We start from the raw sequence: 25,622 nt of genomic DNA on the forward strand, positions 1-25,622 counted from the left end.
AATAAACAAAAAAAGATTAAACTCCATTTACATGCTTTACAGTATGGGAGGGATGCTTTTACATAACATTCTGTGACAACAAAAAAGTAAATATGTATATACATATCTATATAATTATGCATATACACATCTAAAAAACTAAATAAGCATACATCCATCTTAAACCTAGATCCATCAAGCACGGAGTGGGATCAAATTTCTTAAGGTCTAGCTTTTTTATCCTTTAATATGAAGAAATTATTACATCACGTGAACTTAAATGATAAAAAAGCTTAAGCCTAATAATTCAAGGTTTAAGATGGATCTACACTCAGTATTGAACCCTAAAGCATAAATGCATTACACTTAAAATACTAGAAGCAACAATATATCTTGATTTGATCCTGACTGGTTGTTCAAAATTGTTTCTTTAACATTGCATTAAAAATAAAACAAATGACAGCATCAATATATCTTGATTTGACTCTAAACGAATGTTCAAAGTTGTTTTTTCAAGTCAATAAAACATAGAGGGATATTGCTTCAAGTTCATCTTCATATTTGTATTATACCATTCATAACAATAAATTATTTGACATTTGCAACCATTCTCAAGACAGCCACAGTCTTGTAATATAGCCCACCCACACACACAGACAATTATCATAGACTGTATTCAAAATTATTATAAAGTATAGATTCATTTGATCTCCGGATCTATCAAGTGCTGAGAGGATCAATCTCTGGAGGCACAAACCTTTACTCGAGTTTTCGACTCAAAAAAATTCTGCACCTCTAGTGCAACACAAGTATTGCCTTCAAAAACATGCTCAACTACTGGCAGAAACAGATGTAGGGAAAGAGTTCTGAGATTTGAGTTATGAACCAAAATCATTATGATCAGGGGTTTCCAAGTATGCTATGGTGTTTAACTTAAGGTCAAAAGTCAAAACTACCAGAGAGTTTGCGAAAGAGGAATAATGTAGCCAAGAAGATCTGTTGTCTAAAGCTCACAATTTTAGCATGCACACAGCAATTACGGTAAGGAAGAGAAATATTTTAACAAAACAATTAAAAAAGCCACAGCAATAATCTTAAATAATTGGACATATGGGATTCCATAAGATTTGGACTTAGGTAGTTAAAGCTTGTGATATAGATTACATTATTCATGACATACATAAATATTTGGGCATCATTAGTTAAGGCATATCTCTTATCGTGATATCCCATCAGCATTGCTAAAGACTATACAGGCATATATTTCATGCCGTTGCCTTAATAATCTCCTATATGTTAATTTGGCTTGAAACACCTCTTAAATCTTAAATCTCAGAATATATGTTACTAAAAACTACTTCCAAAATCAGATACTCAAGAAGGATGTAGGTGAACCGTCAATTTTACCTGAAATAAAAGCGTGCATATTGCAGCTGCAGGACAAGCAACTGCTGCAAATGCAAACACCGTAACCCTGCAAGATGAAGTTAGACATGTTACAATTCACCTGCATGATGTTATCTTCCTCAATGAACGATAAAGAGTTTACATCACAAATGTGTGAATAGAAGAAATGATAAGTTTGTGATCCTTCAATGTCCTGCTCCGTAGTTATTAGTTGCCTCAGCTTCTGTGTAGACTGATAGTCTTGTATCTTATCTTATCTAATATATGCATGTATCTAATATTATCCAACATTATCAAACTATGATCTTGGAAAATTTTCCAGTCACAACTGATACAAATATATAAACAGACACTGGTAGGTCGCTCATTCTCAGTAGCATACTCAATTCAATTATTTTGGACACCTAGAACTATGTAACTTTCTAGTGCTGGAAAATAATTTACATAACAGCTCTAATTTATTACATTTTTATGGTGAAGATGTTGAAAAATGTGTAAGTAGGTTCGGTCTTCATAATTATGAAATGTATTCTTGTAAATTGTAAAATGAGAAGAAATTATTATTATTGGAGCATGGGTTTCATGCTCAAGTTCTTTCATTTTATAGGTCAAGCACAAATTGAGTGCTTCTAGGGGTTGTCCTAGGTCTAAGAGTCATTGTCATATAATGAAGACCCCAATGGGCACATTATATCTTGTATAGAAAAATTATTTTTGTCTTTAAAGTGTCGAAATGCCCTCCAAGATCAAGTCGGCCTAGGAGCTGTCAAGTTGGACTAAGTGAAGAGCCACATCTACCCCTTGAAGAGGCCTATAAATAGAGAGCAACTCGTCCTCCAAAAGATTACTCACTCATCTCTCGCTCTAGACGAAGAAGAGGTCGAAGGAAGTTGAAGTGTTTGGGATAATCCTCTCTCCCACGTGCAAGTCGAAGGCAGGGTTTCTGCGCAAGGGTCATCTCTGGTTCGATTTTGGAAGGAGGAGAGAAAAGAAGTCAAGCGAAGGTTACTTGGGCCATCTCTCTAGCCCTAAGTCTCAAGGAAAGGCAAGCCAAGGGAAGAGGAAGGCTACAAGAAGAAGATCAAAGTTTTTCTAGTGCAGCAGCGACAATGGCAGCAGTTGTTAGGGAGACAAGATTTCAAATCTGCGGTAGGAGGTCTAAGTTCTTGTAGCAGGAGGCCAAGTTAGTGGGTTGGTCTTGATCTTGGAGGGTATTTGTCTAAGTCACTAGGTCTTGGCATTCGTCAATTGGAGGATCTATAAGAAGATAAGAGATTTAAGGGTTTTCCCCTCAAGAGGAGGGGTTTTGGCCCTGCCTTGCAACCTATATATTGTGTCACTATTTTTATTGTTTTGGTAGTTGTTTGATGTATCTCAAATTATAATAATAAGGAACAAAGCTAATAAGTAAAAGGTAACACAAGTAGTTATCAAGTGAAAGAGAATTAACATATTCATTGCCCTCTTGAATTCTCAACATGGCAACATAGCTAAGGTTGGCAAAGGGCATCATGAAGACCTCCTCTATAATGAATAAGTTCGTCAATAAGTGTTTCAAGATAGCAAGCCATCTCAAGGAAGGTATCAAGAAAGCATGGCGTCTCTTATTTTCTTCAAAGAAGGTATCAACCAAAGAAAAGGATGAAGGTCTCTTCTCGACTCTCTCTAGCACATTCCAAGATGAAGATATTTAGGTAATTGATAGTGGTGCATCAAGACACGTGACTGGTCATTCCAAACAATTGAAGACCTTATCAAAAGGAAAATCCACTTCTTCAGTGTGTTGAAGAATCTAGGCATTTAGGTTAGGATGAGATTCTTCTGACGGTGATTCTTAGGGCATTTAGGTTAGGAAGTACTTTTTACTTTTTCTTATTACCACAATCTTCTCTTATTATTATTAGTGTGAGTTCCCTAACTTCATCAAAAAGCTACCAAAACAAAAAAGACAAGAACACAAGATATTGGCTCTCAGCCAAGGAAAAACCTCTCTCTCCTAGAGAGGAAAACTCTTCTACAAATTTCTCTTATTGAAGATTCAATTGACAAATGCCAAACCCTAGATCCTTGACAAGTAGATCCGCCAAGCACAAGACACAGTCCCTCTTCCTTTTTTCCTTCAATTGATGCCTCCATCTGCACTGCACATTGATCTTTTGTTCTTCTTTCGGCAACAGATAGCACGACTGCAAAAACCCTAGATCTCCTTAGAGAGAGACCTCTCCTATAGAGTATTTCTCCTTTTCTCTTTGTTGCTTGGCAACCTTCCTTTTGCTTGATGCTTAGGTTAGAAGATAAGACTTTTCTTGAGGTATATTTCTGAGTTGGGAGGTTGATCCTCCTAACCCTACTACAAGTCTGATTTCTTGCACGTGTGGTTGTTCTAGGCTTGAGATTGACCCTTCTAGTTGCTTCCTTCCTTCGCTTGATGTGGGACCCACTTTGCTTGAGATGGAGGCCTATTTGAAGCCTCTTTTTCACCCAATCAAATTCTCTTATGTCACTGCAATTATGACAACAGAGTTACCCTCTTTTCCTTCGCACGTGTGACTGAAATTAGCCCCAAAATAGTCCTCCTAAACTCGGTTCCTTTTCTTTCTTCTTCGCTGGCCTAGAGGCACCTTTCTGCTCCTTTTCACACCTCTTTTTTGACTCTCTTCTTCGTTGATTTCAGAGATTACTTGATGGGTATTTGCTGAGGTCAAGTTGGCCTATATATAGTAGTATGTCCCTCCTATTTGAGCCGACTTGAGCTAGTGATGCCGACTTGTCCTTAAGTGCATAAAAAATCATTTTTGAGCCGACATGAAGAGGAGACTTGTCTTTGCTTTGGAGGATCACCTTTGACATATCTCTTTAATAGATTTACATAGTGTAATATGCTCACATGGGTCTTCAACAATCACATTGACTCTTTGACTTTCCTAGAAGCACTTAAACATGTGCTTGACCTATCAAGTGGGCAAGAAACCCATTCTTGATAATCACAAAAATAATAATTCTTTTTCTTTTACAAGTACTAACATCAATTTTACATTTATGAAGACCGAACCTAGTTACACTTTCTTCGACACTCCCTCTTAACTAGGGAGGTATTCATAAATCATTACAAGGTGTTTGGATATTTTCAATCTGAAGAATTCACATAAGAGAAATCGGATTGGCAATCTATCTGTTATAGCATCATAGTCAATGTTGCACTAATCGTTATCGGGATAATATCAGCGCAAGGAAAAAATCGGAAAAAAATCATAATAATTGGGAAAAAAAATCGTTTGGTACAAAAATATTCATTTTTTTTCAATTTTTTTAATATCTAAACCATCTACAACATAAAATAAATACATTGACACATAAATATGATAAAAGAACTAATATATAAGATGTTTAATATCATTTCTAGTGCTAAAATCACACATAACAGTGAATCATGTCCTGAATAGTAAGTCCTGACTCCTGAGTCCCAACTCAGCCTCAAAATATCAACAAAAAATATAATAATGTATCTCATATCATGAGTCATAATGTCATATACAATGAAATGAACCAAATAACTAATACTATTGATTTCCTCTGCCCCTCTTGCAAGAAAATGTTATAGCTTTCCATTTCCCTCTAGATGTAGATGTTGGTGCTGGTGGAGTTGGCAGTGGAGTCTGTTGTGCTCTAGAAGCTAGAGAACTAGAAGTAGGAGGTAGACCACGTCCTCTACTGGTAGCAGCGGTAGCCTGGGCAGGTGGTGTCACCTCGTCCTCCTGTTGCTCCTCCTCCTCCTCCTCTTCCTGCACTAACCAATCATCAGCAGACTCCATGAGAGGCCTCTCAGACTCAACCCTCCATGCAGCAATGGTGTCAATCCCATCCAATGAGATGGCCTCCATATCAGGTGTCCTCTCAAGTTGCCTCACCCATAATCGAAGATTGTAGTAGACGTAGACCGTGTCATTAAGTCGCTGGGACTCCAACCTGTACAAAGATCATGAAATAATAATTAATAATTATAAAAAAAATATTGTTTAATGAATTCAAAAATTTATTTGGAAATTTGCAATATTTTAAATTTTTAAGTGTTAACCTGTTGCGCTTCTTGTTGTGTATTTTTTCAAATACACTCTAGTTGTGCTCACATCCTGAGGAGCTACATGTTTGGCTGAGGATTCGAATGCCAAGCTTTTGCAGAAGGGGTACCCTGGCACCATACATTCTCCACCATGCATCTACAACAAAATTACAAATAAAATTTTAAATAAACATAAGAAAAAAAATGAAATTTGAAGAGACAATGAAATTTGAAACAAAGTTACAAACTAAAAAATACCTGGCATTTTAATCGTCCTATCAGTTATAGCCATGTCAAAGCCAAATGTGCCACCTACCATCCTATATGTCTCAATTTCTTTAGAGATCTTTGTACGTTCTGCTGGAGATCGCACCATCTTCTGGACACAGGATAAGAATCCATCCATGATCTCAGCATCAAATACAAACCCACATGCGTAAGAAAATGCGGGGTTCAAGAAAATCCCAGTAGCATGAATGGGATGATGGAGTGTGTTGTTCCATCGCTCATCAATCACTCCCCATAGGAGGAGTTGTCTCTGAAACCCCTCATCTCCCTTATCATCATAGTAGGCCCGAATGGCTTCTTTGGCCCTGTCCATAGCCTCATACAAATAGCCCATTGCGGGCTTCTCACCATCAACTAATCGAAGAACCTTTACCAAAGGTTTAGTAACGGCGCACACCTCCTGCACTCCCGCCCAGAAGTCTTCCTGGTATGAAACTAGTTTGCATACGGCCTTTCCCTCTAGTTTGCGGCTCATTGGCAAAGCACGCCACTCCTCTAAAAGAAACATTCTCTTCACATCCCACATAGAATTCAAGAGGGATTGAAGAGATATGAAACTGGTGGCAAACCGTGTAATGGCGGGGTGCACTAACTCTTTGTTGTTGGTGAATCTTCTCATCAAGCTAAGCACAGGCGTATGGTTATATATAAATTTTGTAATGCTTTTGGATGACTGAACAATATCTTTGACAAAGGGAATTTTCCCTATGTCCTCCAACATCAAATCAATACAGTGTGCAGCACAAGGTGTCCAAAATAAAGTAGAATGTCTGTCCATAAGCATCCTGCCAACAGCAACATAATTTGCAGCATTGTCCTTTATGACTTGGACAACATTTTCTGCACCCACCTCCAAAATAAACACATCTAGCAAATCACATAAAGTTCTTGCATCTCTGATTTGTGCAGATGCATCAACAGATTTGATAAACATAGTCCCATTGGGACAACTAATCAAGAAGTTTATAAGGGTTCTCCCCTTTTGGTCAATCCAACCATCTGACATCAGAGTGCATCCTGTTTGTGCCCATGATGCCCTAAAATCCTCCAATCTTTTGGTGCAGTCAAGCTTTTCATTTCGAAGAATCCGACCTCTCATGTCATGATAAGAAGGGATTTTGTACCCTGGGCCAACAGTTGCAATAGCATCAATAGCAGGTTGGAAAAATGGATTATTCCTTACAATGCTGAAAGGAATATCACTCCAAAGGAGAAATTTTGCCAGCAACTTGTCAGCTTGTTCTTTCTCAGTTTTTTTAGCATTGAAATGATAGATGGTTGTGAACCAGGTGTGGTTCGAGGAACAAAAAATGATGAGGCAGCTACCGGATTGGTTGATGCTACAGTAGAACCAGTGGCACTTGCTTGTTCAGCTGACTTTTTTAGTTGCCTCTTCATTTCTTCTTTGGCCTCTCTATTGTGGTCTAAAGTTTCCAATGCTTTCATGGCTCTTTGGATGAGTTCAGGATTTGTATTTTTGCAAGGCCCTACACCAAATCCAGGGATTTTTGCAAGGTGATACTTCAATCTGTACACCCCCCTGGACATATGGTGTCCACACAACTTGCAAGTCAAGTTTAGTCTATCATTTGGAACATTAGGTTCACCAAATTCCCAGAAAGAGTCCAATTTCCTTGGCATGTTTGATTTTGAACTTTGAAGTTGAAAACTTGAATGGTGTTTCGGTGAACCTATGGGAAAATAAGGCTTACAATTTAGTATTTACAAGTTACAAACTTACAATTTAGTATTTTACTATTTACACTGTACAAAAACTATAAAAAAATTATATACAATTTAAGAAACCCCATTCCAAACCCAACAAAAAAAAAAAACTAAAAAAACAATACATTGGACAAATGTCAAAAACCCTATTCCAAACCCAATCAAAAAAACTAAAAAAAAAAATTACATTGGACAAATGTCAAAAACCCCATTCCAAACCCAACCAAAAACATTGAAAAAAACAAAAACAAAGTTACAAAACAATGAAAACAAAAAACATTGGTGCCCATACTGTTTTTATGGACATAATCGGTCTCCTCCTTAGCACACACTTTGATTTTCTCCTCCATGTAGTTGATTTAGATCCAAAATGGCAAAATCTCCAAGCCTCCAACACTCCAAGTTTCCAAACCCCATCGCGCACTCTGTTGTCCAAATGAAATGAAAAAAAATCGTGTTTTTCCCTTTTAACACGTGCTGCCCTAGCATCCCATGATTTTTTCAGTAAAAATCGCGATTTTTTCGAAAAATCGGGCCAAAAAAGAATCCGATTACTAAGCACAATCTTCTCTTTTCATTGAAATTATTGCAATTATACGATAATATCGTGATTTTAACAACATTGATCATAGTAACCAACATTGTTTCCACAACAAGACCTTGACTGGCAACTCTATCTCTCATTAGATCAAAGCACAAAGTTGGCGAGACCAATGACTATAGAGACCTTCATCATTGTATCTCAAGGTACATATCCACCCAGGTGTTCACTAAGTATCACCTTCCAGGACTTTTCTTATCTTGGGTTCCCAGCCCTCAAAGAATATCGGTCCTCCTACCTACTCTTATCTTGGATGACCTACACATCCTCAAAGAGCATCAAATGCCAGATGATTACCCAATCCTCCATTCTTTCCTCCCAAGTGAAGACAAGAATGTTGTGTCTATCTCTGCCTCTCAAATAGAGAAGATATGCCCATTCCCACGATGGAATGTACCCAAGCTCCCTCTAACCAGGGACTTGCCCAAGCTTCCTCTCAATTAGGGACTTGTCAGAGCTCCCTTTCAACTAGGGACTCTTCTTTTCATCAACAACTTCTTTTTGTGTGTCCTTCAGCTGCATGATCAATTTTAATTTTTATTCCTTGATGTCAAGAGACTCAGTCGAGCTTCTTCCTTGTCAGGCATTAGCCATCCATCACTTTCCTTCTTGGTTCGTCATGTCATTCTTCTCTTCATGGAAAGTGGCTAGCTTGATACATATCTGGAACCTTCTTCATATGGCTACTTCTTTCTCATCATGCTTCTTTCCGGAATTTCCACCCTCCACATGAATGCTAGTTGTACTTGCAGTTACAACTCTTGTTTCAGTAGCCCTTTCAAGATGGCTATTCATCATGACATCTTGTTGGCTTGAATCCTCCGCATCTTGCATGTTCACATCTCCGAGGTCTTTCCAAGTGTCAAGGGTCCTTTGAGCTTTTTCTTCCTTTCTCAGAATTCGTGTGTCTCCCCCTGATTTTGAATCTACCTTGGACAAGTGGTTTCCCATCGGTTAGTCTCTACCTAGGCAAAAGTGTCCAAAATAATTATTTTCCTAAGTGTGACTTTATAAAGTGAAAGTGACTTTCTGTTAAAATTGGCAACTAGGGCCAAACTCCATGTGGATCATATTATTTATGGCAGTTGATATTTTTATTGGATCCCTCTCATTGAGAGGTGTAGCATTGATCTAAAGATCACTTGATCCCGATAAGTATTTATGAAGTTATGAAATTATTTATGTTATGGACAGATTGTTAAGTCGGCCAACAACTTATGTAGGCTTAGAAGCCCAACAGTGATGTCTATTCAACCTCTATGTTTTAGTATAAATAGAAGAGGACTTCAAGTCATTTCTACACACACTTGGATCTCTTTCTCTCTCTACTTCTCTTTGGGTTTTAGTAGGAGGAGAAATCATAAGGAAAAGCCGAAAAATCCGGAAAAGCCGGAAAAGTCGGAAAAGCCAGAACTGCAGGAAAACCCAGAATAGCCGGAAAAGTCAAAACTTCCGGAAAAGCCAGAAAAGCTAGAACTGTCGGAAAAGCCGAAACTGCCGGAAAAGCCGAAAATGTTGGAAAAGCCGGAAATACCGGAAAAGCCAGAAAAGCCGAAAAAGTCAGAAAAGTTGGAGGTGCCGGAAATACAGGAAAAGCCAGAAAGGCCGAAAAAGTCAGAAAAGTCGGAGATGCCGGAACTATCGGAACTACAGGAAAAGTTGGAACTGCCGGAAAAGTCGGAACTACTGGGAACTGCCGAAACAGCCGGAGCATCTGTCTCCAAAGGAAGGCAGCATGATGTATGAGATCATGGGCAGCATAATAAGCAGCATGATGATATGAGCATGGGCAGCATAATGATGAATGAGATCATGAGCATGGGCAGCTTGATGATGAATAAGACCATGGAAGATGCAGCATGATGAGCAGCATGAAGATGAGAGCAGCTCAGTCATCAAGGTTCAACACATGTGACAGTACAACAAGGTGTCACACGGTAATGTGTAGCAAATAGATGAGACGCGGCACTATGATAGGTGAACGAGTCACCTTAGAGAATCAATTGAAGCAATATGTCTTCAACTGATCTCATGCCGATATCAAAAGTCAAAGTGATTGACTTCTATTGTAAATGTACTATCTCTCTCACTTTCTCTGTTGAACCTTGAAGAACATAAAAGAAGAATTGATCAAGGGTTTCCCCACATTGTGGGGTTTGTCCCTAGCTAGCACCACATCTTGTGTCCTCTTGTCTTGGCTTGTCTTCTGCGATTTATATTTATGTTCTATCTGCAGTTTACTTTATGCTGATGAGATTGCTAATGTGGAAAAGAAATTGAAATAAATTGCTCTAGCATAGACCATACCTAAAATTAGCATGGTATCAGAGCTGAGGTGAAGACAATGCCCAAGCAAGAGTGAAAGAGCAACCACCAAAGACAATAGGAACAAGACAAAAGGATCAGTGAGTTCCACATCTCTCTTCTAAGTTTGCTAAGGGTGAAGTGGAAGCAGAGAATATTATCAGAATGGCACAGCAGAAGATCACTTCATTGGGAAGTTCAGATCTAAGGGTGGAAGCAAAGGCAGATTCCTTGGTTGCAATAAGTTCGGCCATCATGCAAAGGAGTGTCCGAATAGCAGACACACATCTCTTGATGAAGATAACAATCATTCCGAGACATCTTCAATGATCAGAGGAATGATAAGTAATGCAGGTCATCAAGGAAATGGTCGACTGTTAAATTTGGACAACTAGGTCCAAACTCCATGTTCTGATGCTCAGATTAAGAGGCTAATATTTTTGTTGGATTCCTCTTTCTGAGAGGTGTAAAATCCATATAAAAATAGTCTTAATCCGATGAGCAGAACTTATATTTTGAATTTATTATTCTTAATAAATTATATGTGCAAGGTCAGCCAGTTTTGTAATGCAGGCTCACATGCCCAACAGATGTGTCACACACCCTCATTGATGGATATATATACAGGAAAAGTTGGAGAGAATTTGATCACAACACAACTCACATCTTCCTCTCTCATCCTAAAAAGTACGAGCTACCTGGAGGACGAATTTCAGCCACACGTGGGAAGGACGAAGAGGATGCTTTTCTGCTGCTAGGGTTTCGCAGAAGTTTGACCAGCGTTGACTTTGGTCAACGCTTGGTCCAAACAAGCTGAAAACTTGTGGGAGGTTCGATTTTTGAAGGCCGTACTACCTGGCACAAAAATCGAGGTCAAAGGGTTGACCGTTTTGCCTATGCGTTGACCTTTAGCTTGCTGCCCCTGCGTTGACTTTTCAGGACAGCGTTGACTTTTGTAGAACTGACTTGGGTTGACTCATCTACTGGTTGGAGGGTTGTTGTGACACATGCTGGGCTGGCTGACCAAAGGAGACTTTGCTGGTTGAAGCATCCTGTTGACCGCCGAAACGAACACATACATTTTTCTTGTTTCTGATTTGTCTTCTGTAAGATCTGCTTATATGTTCTATCTGCATTTTGCTTATCTACTTGTATGATTGCTGTGAGAAAAGTGAAATTGCTCTTAGCATAGAACATCTTCAAAACTTTACATGGTATCAGAGCTGAGGTGAAGACAAACTCTATCTATAGCAATCATCATCGAAGGAAATGGATTCCTCTAAGCTTGAATTCAGGGAGAATGACAAGCTGACTGGAAGTGATGACTTCCATGCCTGGAAGATGTTATTAGATCTCAAATTAGAAGATCATGATCTCCTAGATCATGTGACAGGGAAGATTCAAGAACCTCCATCAAATGCCTCTGCTGCTGTTAAACACAAGTATAAGAAGGGAGAAATCAGAGCAAAGCTGCTGATCAGGGAATCCATAAATAAGAGTCTGGTTGCCTACATATCTGAACTAGGCACATCCAAGGAGATGTATGACAAACTGATACTTATGTTCCGAGTAAACAATGTGAACCAAGTGCTATTCCTCAAGAACAAGTTGAAGAATATGAAGAAGGGCCGAGACGAGTCTATTCAAACTTTCTTTATGAAGTTGACCGAAACCAGGAACAATCTGCTAGCTATTGGGGAGACAATAACTGATCGTGAGATGGTTCTCACCGCACTTGGAGGACTTCCATATGAATGGCAAGTATTCACAACTACCATTCTCAACAATAATACCATCCCTAACTTTGATGAGCTTCTGTCTAGATGTATGCAAGAAGAAACAAGGATGAAGGAATTTGATAATGAAAGAAATGCTGCCTATGTTGCTCATTCCCGAAAGAAGAACTCTGGTGGTTCCAAGGACAAAGGAAGGACTAAGACTCAAAAGAAGAAGGGTAAATGTTTCACCTGCCATAGGACTGGACACTATGCTAGAGAATGCCCCTTCCAGAAGAATTCTCCCGATAGTGACGACAACAACAACAACCGAAGGAATGGGAATCGAAGAAATGACAAATCCAAAGGAAAGAGGAAGGCTCACTTTGAAGGAAACAATCCACCTTCTAAAAGGACCAGAAATACCAGGTATGAGGAGTCTAATGTTGTTAATAAAAGAAATGAGTATATTCTAATATCTGCTCTCTCAGCTGCATCTCCGCCCGACACTATGGATGTCTGGCTAATCGATAGTGGTGCCTCAAGACACATCACCGGATTCAAGGAAGCACTTTCTGACATGGTTAAAAGGGATACTAATCTAGAAATTATCCTTGGGGATAATGCCACTTATCCTGTGAAAGGGACCGGGACTGTGACCCTCCACTTGTCTCAAGGACAAGTCCTCCATCTACAAGATGTACTCTATGTACCCCAATTGAAGAAAAACCTTGTGTCTGTATCTGCCATGGAAGACAAAGGTTTCAATGTAACTTTCTCTGATGGAAAGGTACTCATGTGGAAGAAGAGCTTCAAGGAAGCTATCTCAATTGGTTTTAGAGTTGGTACACTCTACCAGGTTGGAGGGAGTCCGTTGGGAGCTATGACTTGTGATACTATCCGTCAAACCGAACTATGGCACCGAAGATTTGGACACCTTCATTACAAGGCTCTTCCCGAAGCAAGGAAGGTGGTGACAGGGATGCCTGATTTTGGAAATAATCATAAAGGTGTATGTAAGGGCTGTGCTGAAGAAAAACATACAAGGGGACCTTTCCCCTCAAGTGTCACAAAGACATCTGAGATATTGCAACTGGTCCATTCTGATCTTTCCGGTATGTTGCCTGTAACATCCCTGGGGGGATGTTCTTACTATATGACATTTACTGATGACTTCTCTCGCAAAACCTGGATATACTTCTTGAAGAAGAAGGATGAGGCTTTCATGTGGTTCCGTACCTTCAAAGCCTTGGTGGAAAATATGACCGGAAAGAAGATCAAGATTTTGAGGACTGACAATGGCACTGAATATGAGTCAAATGAGTTCAAAGACTTTTGCAGAGAAGTTGGCATTAAGAGGGAGTCTACCACTGCATATACTCCTGAGCAGAATGGTGTTGCTGAACGCAAGAATAGGACTATTGTGGAAGCTGCCCGTGCCATGCTATGTGACCAGGGTCTTCCAAAGTTTCTGTGGGGAGAAGCTGCAAATACTGCTGTGTACATTCAAAACCGATGCCCTCATTCCGCTTTGGACTCCAAAACTCCCGAAGAGGTTTTCTCTGGTAAGAAACCTGATGTCTCACATTTTAGAATTTTTGGATGTCCTGTCTATTTTCATGTGCCGAAAGAAAAGAGAAGTAAGCTGGATGCTACTGGGAAGAAAGGAATGTTTGTGGGCTACAGTGAGACTTCTAAGGCATATAGAGTCTATGTACCTGGTCAAAGGGAAGTAGAGATAAGCCATGATGTCACTTTTGACGAAGATGCTTCCCTGAAGAAAGTAGTAGATCTTCCTAGATCTGAAGAAAACCATGAAGAAAGACCTGGAAATCTGGAAGAACCCCAGGATGAGACTATGCCTGATGTTGAAGGGCCAATGGACCCTATTGATCCTTCCCCTTCTCTAGGAAAGAGGCCATCATGGCTCAGGGACACCCTCGAAGATGCTGAGGGTCATGCTGCCCCAAGGGGAACATTCCGAGAAAGCAAGAAGCCGTGTAGATACCAAGGGTATCTAGCTGCCATGAGTACTATTATACAATCTGAACCTGGATCTTTTGAGGAAGCCATCAAGCATCAAGTCTGGAAAGATGCTATGCATGAAGAATATGAGGCTATTATGAAGAATGATGTCTGGGATGTGGTCCCGAGACCGAAGGACAAATCTGTTGTCACCGCTAAATGGCTCTACAAGATTAAACATGGATCTGATGGGAGTGCTGAAAAGTTTAAGGCAAGATTTGTTGCTCGTGGCTTCTCTCAAAAGGAAGGAATTGACTATGACGATATATTTGCACCTGTGGCTCGATATACCACCATCCGATCCATCATAGCCCTTGCTGCTACGCAAGGATGGAGTCTTCATCAGATGGATGTCAAGACCGCTTTTCTGCATGGTGCAATAAAGGAAGAGGTGTATGTAGAACAACCTCTGGGATTTGAAGTTCAAGATCGAGACACTTATGTCTGCAGGTTGAAGAAAGCCCTCTATGGGTTAAAGCAAGCACCCAGAGCTTGGTATGAGAGGATGGATAGTTACTTGATGAAGTTGGGCTTCACTCGAAGCAATGCTGATCCAAACCTTTACTTTAAGGTTGAGGAAGGAAAGCCTCTCATTCTAGTGCTGTATGTGGACGACCTCTTCCTGACAGGTGATGACCCTCTCCTTCATCAATGTAAGAGGGAGCTTGCTGCTGAGTTCGAGATGAAAGACCTAGGACTGATGCACTATTTCCTAGGCCTGGAGGTCTGGCAGAGACCTGGAGAGATTTTCCTTTCTCAAGGAAAGTATATTGTGAAGCTTCTGGAAAGATTTGGGATGGTGGACTGTAAGTCCGTGTCGACACCAATGGAACTCAACTTTAAGAAGTTGAGTGGCAGCGCTGCAGGGCCTATCTTGGCCAATCCTACTGAGTATCGTCAACTCATAGGAGCTTTCATGTTCTTAGTGAACACCCATCCGGACATATGTTTTGCAGTGAATACTTTGAGTCAACAGATGGTTGAGCCTCATCATTTTCACTGGGTTGGTGCCAAGAATCTTTTGAGATATCTTCGGGGCACGATAAACCATGGGCTGAGATACACTGCCGGGAGTGTGATACTCCGGGGATATACTGATGCCGATTGGGCTGGCAGTGTGGTGGATCGTAAGAGCACATCTGGATGCTGTTTCAATCTTGGTTCTGCTTCGATCTCATGGATGAGCAAGAAGCAGAAGTCGGTGGCTTTGAGCACCGCGGAGGACGAATACATTGCTGCTAGTATGGCCTGTTGTGAAGCAGTTTGGTTGAGGAAGCTCTTTAGTGAGCTGTTCCAACATGTGCTAGATACCACTGTAATACTCTGTGATAATCAGAGTGGGATTCGTATGACTGAGAATCCTGTGTTCCACGACCGATCCAAGCATATTGATATCAGGTACCACTTTATCCGGGATATGGTACAGCGAGGCGCCGTAAGGCTCGATCATATAGGAACTGATGAGCAGGTCGCGGATATTCTCACTAAGCCCCTGGGGAAGGTCAAGTTCCTAACCTTCCGTGAGAGTCTTGGTGTCGTGGAAAGACCCTATGATGTGGGTCCTGTTGGACGATGAGCTCTGGGAGCTCTGGGGGGCTTTGGGGATAGCTTCTCGGAGCTATAAGCACTCATAATGCTTCTGCCCCACCCTTGTGATTATTGAGCTGGTTCGCCACTCATTTAATCTGTGCCCCGTATACATCCTACCCATTGAGTTCAGGGCTCATGGGAAGTACCTCTCATTTGGCCAATGAGGTGTGGAAAAGCTAGAGACTATTAGCAAAGACTGATGGACGCATCAGAGATTGCCGTACTCTCTATCTAGGATGGCATGGTCCAACCACTTGATCTGGGATCAAGATTTGTGAGGTCTGGGACCTCTGGACTGATTATGTCAGTCAGGGAATGATGTCTTTGTGACTGACCCACTTTGTTCTGAAATAAAGAAGCCAGCAAAGCAAGTTTCGGCGGGATGACTCACGATGTTAATTGCACTAATAGATGGAGTTCTCCCTAGTTGAGAGGGAGTGTTAAATTTGGACAACTAGGTCCAAACTCCATGTTCTGATGCTCAGATTAAGAGGCTAATATTTTTGTTGGATTCCTCTTTCTGAGAGGTGTAAAATCCATATAAAAATAGTCTTAATCCGATGAGCAGAACTTATATTTTGAATTTATTATTCTTAATAAATTATATGTGCAAGGTCAGCCAGTTTTGTAATGTAGGCTCACATGCCCAACAGATGTGTCACACACCCTCATTGATGGATATATATACAGGAAAAGTTGGAGAGAATTTGATCACAACACAACTCACATCTTCCTCTCTCATCCTAAAAAGTACGAGCTACCTGGAGGACGAATTTCAGCCACACGTGGGAAGGACGAAGAGGATTTTTCTGCTGCTAGGGTTTCGCAGAAGTTTGACCAGCGTTGACTTTGGTCAACGCTTGGTCCAAACAAGCTGAAAACTTGTGGGAGGTTCGATTTTTGAAGGCCGTACTACCTGGCACAAAAATCGAGGTCAAAGGGTTGACCGTTTTGCCTATGCGTTGACCTTTAGCTTTCTGCCCCTGCGTTGACTTTTCAGGACAACGTTGACTTTTGTAGAACTGACTTGGGTTGACTCATCCACTGGTTGGAGGGTTGTTGTGACACATGCTGGGCTGGCTGACCAAAGGAGACTTTGCTGGTTGAAGCATCCTGTTGACCGCCGAAACGAACACATACATTTTTCTTGTTTCTGATTTGTCTTCTGTAAGATATGCTTATATGTTCTATCTGCATTTTGCTTATCTACTTGTATGATTGCTGTGAGAAAAGTGAAATTGCTCTTAGCATAGAACATCTTCAAAACTTTACATCGACTCTTCAAAGAAAGCAAGGAACCCTAGAATCTCTTTTATGTACCTGATCGCAAGAAGAACCTGGTGTCCAACTCGGAAATGGAAGTTTAAGGTTTCAGGGTGGCACTCATCGATGGAAAGGTACGTATTTGAAAATAGATTTTTCAAAGATGTTTTAGAGTTCAAGGTTGTATCAAGTCCACTGGGGACCATGTCCATTGACTCAACACCGGAGGTCTGTGAGTCAGATGGTGACCAGGATGCCTGAATTCAAAAAGAGCATGAAGGTACATGTCTAAGATGTACCGAAGGAAAATCTTACAAGGGGACCATTCCCCTCATGTAGCAGATCCACAGGTTTGGAACAACCAGTGGAGTTTGAGATTCATGAACAGGAATCTCATGTATACAGGTGGAAGAAAGCCCTCTATGGCTTGAAGCAAAACACCCCGGACGTAGTATGAGAGGATTGATAGCAGTTTGATGAAGCTGAGATTCACTAGGAGTGAAACCGATCCAAACCACTACTCGAAGGTTGTGGATGATATACCTCTCATCCCAACACCTTATGAGAACGAACTACTTCTAACAGGTGCAGACCCTCTCATTTGCAGAAGTAAGAGGGAGTTGGATTCCAGATGTGGAATGGTGAACTACAAGCTTGTGACTACCTAAAGGATATTAACTTTCAGAAGTTATATGGTAGTGATGTCGGACCAAATTTGGGAAACGCCTCTAAGTTTCATAAACTCAATCACGTTGATGTTCATGGTGAATTCCGTACATATGTTTTGTAGTTAGCATGGTGAGCTCATATTTGGTTGAGCCTCACTGGATTGGTGCCAAGAATCCTTTGAGATATCTTTGGGGCGCAATCTCTCATGGATTGAGATACACTGCCAAAAATATGAAATTGCGTGATTATTTAAATGTTGATTGGGCAGGCAGTGTGGAGGATCACTAGAGCACTTCTTAGTGTTGTTTCTCATTGGATTCTACTTCAATATCATGGATGAGCAGGAAGCAGAAGTCGGTTGTTATAAGCAACGCTGAGACCAAATACATATCTACGAGTATGATCTCGTATGAAGCTGCCTGGCTGGGGAAGCTCTTCAAGTGAGCTGTTTGTACCACTGTGATTCTTTGTGACAACCAGAGGTGAGATTCGATTATTGAGGAATCTCATATTTGACGATTGCTCAAGCAGATAGACATCAAATACTACCTTATCTGGGATATGGTAAGTCTATGAGCAAGGAAGCTCCATCGCTATGAGATGATGTATAGGTCGCTACACTTTGTCTAAGCCCCGGGGGAAAGATCAAATCTGTGATTTTCCCGAATGACTTGGAGTCGTCAAGAGACCCTTGTACAAGGGTCCTGCATGTTGTATACATTGAGCTCTGGGAGCTATGGGGGCTTGTGGTTCTTATTGGAGCAACATATGACCACAGGGTGACTCACCCTCCCTTGGTGGTGCGCATTGGGATAGGATGATTCGCTCTCCTGTGGGACAGGATGATTCGCTCTCCTATGGACAGGATGATTCGCTCTCTTGTGAACAAGATGATTCGCTCTCTTGTGGGATAGGATGATTCGCTCTCCTATGTAGCAGGATGATTAATTCTCCTGTGAGGTCTGGATGATGTGTTCTGCATGACAATTGTGTAGCAGGATGATTAATTCTCCTGTGAGGTCTGGATGATGTGTTCTCCGTGACGACTATGTAGCAGGATGATTAGTTCTCATGTGAGGTCTGGATGATGTGTTCTCCATGACGACTATGTAGCAGGATGATTAGTTCTCCTGTGAGGTCTGGATGATGTGTTCTCCATGACAACTATGTAGCAGGATGATTAGTTCTCTTGTGAGGTCTGGATGATGTGTTCTCCATGACGATTATGTAGCAGGATGATTAGCTCTCCTGTGAAGCCTGGATGATGTGTTCTCCATGGCGATTGTGTAGCGGGATGATTAGTTCTCCTGTGAGAAGAGGATTGATTAGTTCTCCTATTGAGGCATCCTACCCATGCAGTCTGGCACTCATGGGAAGTACCTCTCATCTGATCAATGAACAGGGAAATGAGGATAGGGACCATAGAAGTACCGATGGACGCATCACTGTATCTACCGTACTCCCTATGCTAGGATGACCTTCATTGATCTGGGATCAATGATACTAGTCAGGGACTAGTTGTAGGAGTTGCACCTACTATGATGCTGACTTCGAGTCGGTTGAGACTGGTCTGGGACCAGTGGTACATACTCTGAGACCAGCTTCGAGTCAGTGTAGAACTGGTCTGGGACCAGTGAGAGTGGTACATATTATGACGCTAACTTCGGGTCGGTTGAGACTGGTCTGGGACCAGTGAGAGTGGTACATATTATGACGCTACACACTCTGAGACTGATGATACTGGTCTTGGACCAGTGGTAGGAGTGGTACCCACTATGATGCTGACTTTGGGTTGGTTGAGACTGGTCTAGGACCAGTGGTACGCACTTTGAGACTGACTTCAGGTCAGTGGAGAATGGTACGACTCATTCTCAATCAATTCTTCTTCTTCATGGTTCAGCAGAGCTAAGTTGAGCTAAGCAGAGCCAACAAAGCTGAGCAGAGCCAGCAGACATGAGCAAAGCAGAGCAGAGCCAGCAGAGCTGAGCAGAACAGAGCAGAACCAACAGAGCCAACAGAGCTGAGCAGAGCAGATCAGAGCCAGCAAAGTTGAGCAGAGCAGTGCAGGGCACTGATGCCAGAGATAGTACAGTCGGACATGTGGATTAGCGGATGGAGTTCTCCCTAGTTGAGAGGGAGTGTTAAAATTGGCAGCTAGAGCAAAACACCATGTGGGTCATATTATTTATGGCAATTGATATTTTTATTGGATCCCTCTCATTGAGAGGTGTAGAATTGATCTAAAGATCATCCGATTACGATAAGTATTTATAAAGTTATGAATTTATTTATGTTAAGGACAAATTGTTGAGTCGGCCAGCAACTTATGTAGGCTCAGAAGCCCAACAGTGATGTCTATTCAACCTCTACGTTTTAGTATAAATAGAAGAGGACTTCAAGTCATTTTTACACACACTTGGATCTCTTCTTCTCTCTACTTCTCTTTGGGTTTTAGTAGGAGGAGAGATCCTAAGGAAAAGCCGGAAAAGTCGGAACTGCCGGAACGATCGGAAAAACCGGAAAAGCTGGCACTGCCAAAAAAGCCGGAATTGCCAGAAAAGCCGGAAAAACCAGAAATACCGGAAACGCCAGAAAAGAAGGACTTGTCGAAACTGCCGGAAAAGCCGGAACTACTGGGAACTGCCGAAACAGCTGGAGCATCTATCTCCAAAGGAAGGCAGCATGATGTATGAGATCATGGGCAGCATAATAAGCAGCATGATGATATGAGCATGGGCAGCATAACGATGCATGAAGATATGAGCATGGGCAACATAATGATGAATGAGATCATGAGCATGGGCAGCTTGATGATGAATAAGACCATGGAAGATGTAGCATGAAGATGAGAGCAGCTCAGTCATCAAGGTTCAACACATGTGACAGTACAGCAAGGTGTCACACGGTAATATGCAGCAAATACACAAGATGCAGCACTATGATAGGTGAACGAGTCACCTTAGAGAATCAATTGAACCAATATGTCTTCAACTGATCTCATGTCGATATCAAAAGTCAAAGTGATTGACTTCTATTGTAAATGTACTATCTCTCTCACTTTCTCTGCTGAACTTTGAAGAACATAAAAGAAGAATTGATCAAGGGTTTTCCCACATTGTGGGGTTTGTCCCTGGCTAGCGCCACATCTTGTGTCCTCTTGTCTTGGCTTGTCTTCTGCGATTTATATTTATGTTCTATCTGCAGTTTACTTTATGCTGATGAGATTGCTAATGTGGAAAAGAAATTGAAATAAATTGCTCTAACATAGAACATACCTAAAATTAACACTTTCTAAGTGGTAAAGTCAATGTTAAATTATAAAGTGAAAAGTGACTTTAGACATAAAGTACAATGTGGGTACATTATTTAATGGATGAGTTAAAAAATAGAAAGTGAGAATTAAATGCACATTTATTCTCATCCCTTGATTTAAATGAATCTAAGCCATTAGATCTTAGGGTTGCCCAAAAGTCATTTAGGAAAACAAAAGGGGGAAAATAAAAGAGAGACTGCATTCATTCTTCATGAGAAAATTGAAGAAAGGAGGCCAAGAGCTAGAGAAAAGTTTTTAAGGAGAAATTTGTTACACCAAGCTGAAGGAGTGATTTATGGGCAGAGTTGGGCATGGAAATCAAGGCATAGAAGACAGCAAAAGGAATGCTACAAACAACATTTAATGATGTGAGTTGCATGCCGTTCGAGAGAAGTTTTTGAGAAATTAAAAAAAAATCGTACAGTCCGTACGGAATCCATACAGTGTAGTCCATATAGTCTGTATCCATACAATACATATTTTCAGCTTCAATTGGGCATGGAAATCGAGGCAAAGTGGGCACGGTTTTCAAGGAGTTTTGCGTTGAAGAGAAAGTTGTATTTTGCTATTTTGTTTTGTCTGCAAATGTATCTTTCCTGAACTTGAAAGATAAATAAATTTGAAGAGCTTTCTACCAAGTTTTCCCCGGAGAAGATTGAAGGGGTTTTGCTTGGGTCTAAGTTGACCAAAAATTTGTGTATTTTTATTTGTGTTGTTGGTCTGTTTATGTCCATATTTATTTTCAGCATGTGTTGACAGTCCCATGTGTTATAATCTGAAAATTCATTTACAGAATTCTATATGTTGAATGTACGTTTATGGGAAAGGGGATTTAACTTAATGCGAGTGATAAGGTGAAATTAAAATGGGTTGGGATTGCAGGAAACTTTTTAGTCATCAAATTTCAACATGGTATTGGAGCTACAAGGCTGAAAATTGTAGTTTGAACAACAGACAATAGTTTGGGACAGAAAACAATGGTTTGGACAACAAACTGAAGTTTTGGACAACAAACTGATATTTCAGGACAGCAAGGTGAAATTTCACACAGACTAAACTTTTGGGACAGCAAGGTGTGCTGGAAAGTTCATTCTCCATTTTCTTGGTTTTGTAAATTTTGGACAGCAGTCATGGCCATGTTCTTAAGGATAGAGGACAGACTGGATGGAATATCCAACTACGTTGTTTGGAAGGACAAAATTCGGATAGTGTTTGAGTGGGCAACAGTTATAATGTTCCAAAGTAGAAATTTACAGAGATAACAAAGACATGCAGCAATTACAACACAGAAATTTACTCAGTAAACACACATGTAAATAGAAATTTGTCCAGAACACCAAATTGGCCAATTTTTATTAATTATAACTACTGGAGTACAATATGAGGTGGAAGGAGTGCACCTGGGCTTGCACAAGGCAAGCTACAGGCCTCAGGTGGATGATAAAATAGTGCCTAGCTGTTGTAATCTTTGTTGCCTCCAAAACACTGTGTTGTCCCCTGAAAACTACTCTTCTAGCTGACTTTCGGCTCTGATTTACCCCCTCAAAACAACCCAGAAATTTTTGTAGCTTTGGGGATGTACTTCGCTCCAAAAACCCAAGAAAAACCGAGAAAGGGTTTTCCCTGGTTTTGACTTGCCAATTTCAACCCCTTGGGGATTGGCCCTCCTCCAATGCTGGTGCTCACTGCCTGCAGCTGAAACTGTTGTAACTTGCTGCTATAAGACTGCAAACCACCCCAAATCAGACTCCCAATAATCTCTCCACAACCCAGCTCCCAAATCCACCTGCTAAACCTCCAACCAAGATGTCCCTCTCTAGTGATTGCACAGTGCAGAGTGGGGATGACGCAGTCCCTCCAACCTGCAAATTGAATTGGGTGTATGGTTGGCTTTACTGCTGCAAATTCTCCTCCAGAAGATGACAATTCGATGTGAGCAATGGAAGCCCTCCTAGGGTGGCACTCGAAGTCCATCGAAGAGGGGGGTGAGCTTCACTCTTTGGGAAGTGCTTGTGCTGAACAGCACTCTGTAGCTTAGCTAAACAGCCAAAGCAACAATGAAATTCTTCAAATGATCAAAAGCCCCAAATGTTGCTCACTTCATCTTATTTATGCTTGCTCCCTTAGGCCCCACATGGGTCCCTATCAAATATTTTGAACTCCATTTAGGAAATTCGAATTGCCTTCATGGGTGCGTATTTTTGGTGGGTGAGTGGCCCCCACAATCCACTAAAGTACATCAACCCACTTTTCCCAAGTTTTCCCCACATTTTTTCTAAAGCCAAAAATATCAAAATGGCCAAAATTGATTTCCTCCTTATCTTGGGAAAATTATTTGGAAGGGACATGACAGTCCTCCCCTCCCGGATGTTGCTTGTCCCCAAGCAACTGCAAAACTAGATGCTGCAAGGTCTGTTCATTTTCCCACGTGGTATCCTCTTCAAGCAAGTCCTTCCATTTGACCAGGTACTCCCAGATTGCCCTGTTCCTCAACTTCTTCTCCCGGGTCTCGAAGATAATCTTTGGTGTCAAAACCAAGTGCCCCTCATCGTCCAAAGGAGGCAACTCAACTACTATTGTGATATGTTGTCCCAATGCCTTTCTCAGGCATGAAACGTGGAACACGCCGTGAATTTGGCTCTCCTTGGGTAGCTCTAACTCGTAGGCCACCTCTCCCACCTTCCGGACCACCTTATACGGCCCATAAAATTGTGGGCGAAGCTTCTTTGCTCCTTCCTGCTTGAGCGTAGATTGCTTGTATGGTTGTAGGTGTAAGAAGACCATGTCCCCTACTTCAAAGTGTCTCTTCACCCTGTGTTTATCCGCAAAGACCTTTTGCTAATTCTCGGCCACCTACAGGTTGTTCTTGAGAGCTCGAAGAATCTACTGGCTCTCTTGAACCCAATCCTTTGTCCCTGGGGCTCTGCTATCTCCAAACACCATGTCAGAAAAAGAAAGTGCATCATACCCATAAAGTGGTCGGAAAGGGGTCATACCAATGGACATGTGATACGTAGTGTTGTAGCAGGACTCCCCGAGGTGTAGCCACTTGACCCAGGCTCTCTGTTGTCCAGTCACGTAGTTGCGTAGGTACCCTTCCAGCCACTTGTTCACGATCTCTGTCTGCCCGTCGGTTTGTGGATGATAGCTAGTGTTGGGTGTAAGTTTTGTACCCACTAACTGGAATAAATGTTGCCAAAAAGCCCCCATAAACCTGTTGTTCCTGTCACTCACAATAGTCTTAGAAAGACTGTGCAACCGGAAAACCTCTCGAAAGAACAACTCGGCCACCTGGGAAGCTGAAGATCTCGTGGGAATAGAAAAGAAGTGGGCGAACTTGGTCAGCCTGTCGACCACCACATAGATGCAGTCTCGCCCTTGTGCTGCTAGAAGCCCCGTGATAAAATCCATAGATATGCTCTCCCACTTCCTCTCTGGAATGGGGAGCGTTTGTAGCAAACCGGTCGGGTGACTCGGCTCCACTTTATTCCTCTGGCAATCCATGCACTCTCTCACATGTTTAAGCACATCTCCTTTAAGACCCTACTAGGAGAACCTCTCCCTGACAATATGGTATGTCTTGAGAAAACCTGGGTGCCCTGTTAGTGGAGAATCATGGGTTGCCTGCATGATCCTCTCCTTTAGCTAAGATCTTGGCACTAAATAAATCTGGTCCTTGTAATAGATCACATTGTCCATCACCCAGAATTAGTCATCTCGGTGCATGTCGTCCAAAATGATGGCTTGCCTATCCTTGGAGTACTCAACCAATAGTTGAACCTTCCAATCCTGTGTGACATCCATCAAGGATAGAGTTGCGGGTCTCTTAGAGAGGGCATCAGCCACCATGTTGTGCTTTCCCTTCACATACTCTCTCAAAATCGTAAGCCTGGAGCTTACTCACCCATTTTTGTTGTCTCTCCTCTAAGGACTACTACTAGAGGAGGAAGCGAAGACTATTGTCATCCGTCTTCACTTTGAATTGGTTGCCCACCAAATATTGTTTGAATTTAGCTAGCGCATGCATCACTGCCAACATCTCCTGGTCGTACACAGAGTACAACCGCTCGTGAGGCTGCAATTTCCTGCTCTCAAACGCAATAGGATGGCCCCCCTGTGTCAAAACAGCCCCAATTTCTTCACCGAACGCATCCCACTCTAGCACAAATGGTCGTGTGAAATCTGGCAAGGCTAAGACCAAACAGCTGCTCATGACCCTCTTGAGGCGCGGGAAGGCCTCCTCTACCACCTGCGTCCACCCAAAAGCTCCCCTCTTCGTCAAATCCATAAGGGGTGTCGTAAGCTATGAGAACCCTTTCACAAATCTGCAGTAATACGTACAAATGCCCAGGAAACCCCTCAGCTTCGTCACGTTCCTGGGTGTGGGCCAAACTAGAATTGCCTGAATCTTCTCTTGATGCACCTTTACTCCATCCTCCCCAATCACATGCCCTAAGTACAACATCTTTGTTAGCCTGAACTCACATTTGGACAACTTCGCATACAGTTGTTGCTCCTCAAGTATGCGGAGCACCTCCTCCAAATGCTGAAGATGCTCCTCCCATGTTCTGTTGTAAATGAGTATGTCGTCGAAGAAGACTAGAACAAAACGTCTTAGTTGTTTACGAAACATGTGATTCATACAGCACTGGAATGTGGTCGGGGCATTGGTTAGCCCAAAGG

At 41.6% G+C, this 25,622-nt stretch overlaps 1 protein-coding gene across 3 annotated transcripts in view; it reads right to left on the reverse strand.

Moving 5' to 3' along the window:
- Positions 1-25,622, reverse strand: part of LOC149242691 (uncharacterized) — a 406,135-nt gene that overhangs the window by 135,762 nt on the left and 244,751 nt on the right. For all 3 annotated transcript variants that reach the window (XM_089374305.1, XM_089374304.1, XM_089374306.1), the window contains one exon: positions 1,387-1,453. In XM_089374305.1, coding sequence (XP_089230431.1) covers positions 1,387-1,453 — 67 coding nt within the window. The remainder of the gene's footprint in view (positions 1-1,386; positions 1,454-25,622) is intronic.

The sequence above is a fragment of the Pinus tabuliformis genome, chromosome 8 (genome assembly GCF_031772625.1).
Source record: "Pinus tabuliformis cultivar Carrire ecotype Pingquan chromosome 8, CPIR1, whole genome shotgun sequence".
Classification (NCBI taxonomy): domain Eukaryota; kingdom Viridiplantae; phylum Streptophyta; class Pinopsida; order Pinales; family Pinaceae; genus Pinus; species Pinus tabuliformis.